Here is a 2,397-nt window from a genome sequence, read left to right as displayed (position 1 = left end):
TCTGACTTGTAGTGTCACTTGTGGCCAGAGGTGGCGCTGGTCCCGGAGGCCATGGATCAGCAGCCATTTATTCATCCGTCCTATTTCTTCAGTGTAAATCTGCATCTTTTATAAAGTAGCCGCAGGGGAACACACGGGGTTAACGATGCATACGGTCACTGTATATGGAGAAGTTCTGCCCCCCACCATACCGTCCCGGAGGAGCAGCGCGCCCCCCAAACATCGCACCACACAGGCCTATTCCTAGTAAAGTTTATTTGTTCAGTATATACAGCACAGGACCCCCCACAATCATTACCGGTCTGCAGCATGTGACTCTCCAGGAGCTGCAGGACTACAAATCCCAGCTGCCAGGCCTTGTAGTGCTGAAGAGTCGCAGGATGCAGATCACTTGTATAAAAGACGTTATCTAAAATGTACAAGCCCCGTTCTCCCGCGGAGCTGCGTGCAGCGGCCGGGGTACATGGCCATAGGGCTGACCGTGGACACGGACCCCCAGTACAACTGTAGGGGGGGAGGAGAAGAGCCGTCCGCTCGGCCGTCAGTTGTACATTGCTGCTCCGTCCGGCAGGACAGCGAGGATCCGGCTCATCCAGACGTGGCGCTCGTGGGTCATCTCTGCGGCACCAGGGTGGGCGCTCGGGATTCCGGATGTTCCTGGAGCGCCACTTTAATCTTGGATCTTGCTGTACAAATCGTCAATCTGACTCTTAAAGTATTTGGCCACATCCGCTCTCTTGGCTTTTAGGGTCGGCGTCAATAAACCATTTTCAACGGTCAACATTTCAGAGTGAACGTAGATGTCCTTCACCTAAAGAATAAAAAAAAAAACTCAAAATGCTGGAGAATACAATGTGACCGCACCAGCAGAATAGTGAGTGCAGCTCTGGAGTATAATACAGGAGGTAACTCAGGATCAGTAATGTAATGTATGTACACAGTGACTGCACCAGCAGAATAGTGAGTGCAGCTCTGGAGTATAATACAGGAGGTAACTCAGGATCAGTAATGTAATGTATGTACACAGTGCACCAGCAGAATAGTGAGTGTAGCTCTGGAGTATAATACAGAAGGTAACTCAGGATCAGTAATGTATGTACACAGTGACTGCACCAGCAGAATAGTGAGTGCAGCTCTGGGGTATAATACAGGATGTAACTCAGGATCAGTAATGTAATGTATGTACACAGTGACTGCACCAGCAGAATAGTGAGTGTAGCTCTGGAGTATAATACAGGATGTAACTCAGGATCAGTAATGTATGTACACAGTGACTGCACCAGCAGAATAGTGAGTGCAGCTCTGGGGTATAATACAGGATGTAACTCCGGATCAGTAATGTATGTACACAGTGACTGCACCAGCAGAATAGTGAGTGTAGCTCTGGGGTATAATACAGGATGTAACTCAGGATCAGTAGTGTAATGTATGTACACAGTGACTGCACCAGCAGAATAGTGAGTGCAGCACTGGGGTATAATACAGGAGGTAACTCAGGATCAGTAATGTAATGTATGTACACAGTGACTGCACCAGCAGAATAGTGAGTGCAGCTCTGGAGTATAATACAGGAGGTAACTCAGGATCAGTAATGTATGTACACATTGACTGCACCAGCAGAATAGTGAGTGCAGCTCTGGGGTATAATACAGGATGTAACTCAGGATCAGTAATGTATGTACACAGTGACTGCACCAGCAGAATAGTGAGTGCAGCTCAGGAGTATAATACAGGATGTAACTCAGGATCAGTAATGTAATGTATATACACAGTGACTGCACCAGCAGAATAGTGAGTGCAGCTCTGGAGTATAATACAGGATGTAACTCAGGATCAGTAATGTAATGTATGTACACAGTGAGTGCAGCTCTGGAGTATAATGCCGGGTGTTTTCCCTTCTCTGCCCGTTTTGATTGACAGCTCCAGCTTTATCGAGCCCGAGAAGGCTGGAGCTAGATGGAAACATGCAGTTGGGACTGTTGTAAATGTTTGGCCGCCGTGGAGCGTCTGTGCTTGGTTTGAGCAGTCATTCTGTGCTGACGGTCCTTTTATTTTGCCTCCAGGCTCTTGCTCTCGGGGTCTCCACGTCCTGTGTGAACGCTCTGTGCTTGGTTGTGTGATAAGGATTTCCCTGGAATCATTGTACTTTTTTCCCAGACGTGAGATCCTGCCGGTATTATTACATTATTATTCACCTGCTCAAAAGACTTCAGTCCGGCCTGTTTCCCAGTTTTAATCACGTCCTCCAGTATTGCTTTCTTCACGGCCTGAGGGGCGATATAATGATAATGTCACTATAACCGTATCGCACATTGTGGGATTAGATACATATAATTAGCTCAGTAAACCGTGTCGCACATGGTCGGCTTATATACAGCCGTTATTGTCACACACGAT

General features: G+C 47.4%; 1 protein-coding gene across 1 annotated transcript in view; it reads right to left on the bottom strand.

The window, feature by feature from the left end:
* Positions 1-240: 240 nt before the first annotated feature.
* ACSL5 (acyl-CoA synthetase long chain family member 5) overlaps positions 241-2,397 on the bottom strand; it is a 46,653-nt gene continuing 44,496 nt past the window's right edge. The window contains exons 20-21 of the mRNA XM_069754288.1: positions 2,196-2,267; positions 241-811 (exon numbers count right to left, since the gene is read on the bottom strand). Coding sequence (XP_069610389.1) covers positions 671-811; positions 2,196-2,267 — 213 coding nt within the window. The 3' untranslated portion in view covers positions 241-670. The remainder of the gene's footprint in view (positions 812-2,195; positions 2,268-2,397) is intronic.

Source organism: Ranitomeya imitator, chromosome 2, assembly GCF_032444005.1.
Source record: "Ranitomeya imitator isolate aRanImi1 chromosome 2, aRanImi1.pri, whole genome shotgun sequence".
Lineage (NCBI taxonomy): Eukaryota > Metazoa > Chordata > Amphibia > Anura > Dendrobatidae > Ranitomeya > Ranitomeya imitator.
Note: the sequence above shows the minus strand (reverse complement) of the source record. Positions and strands in the feature narration are given on the sequence as shown.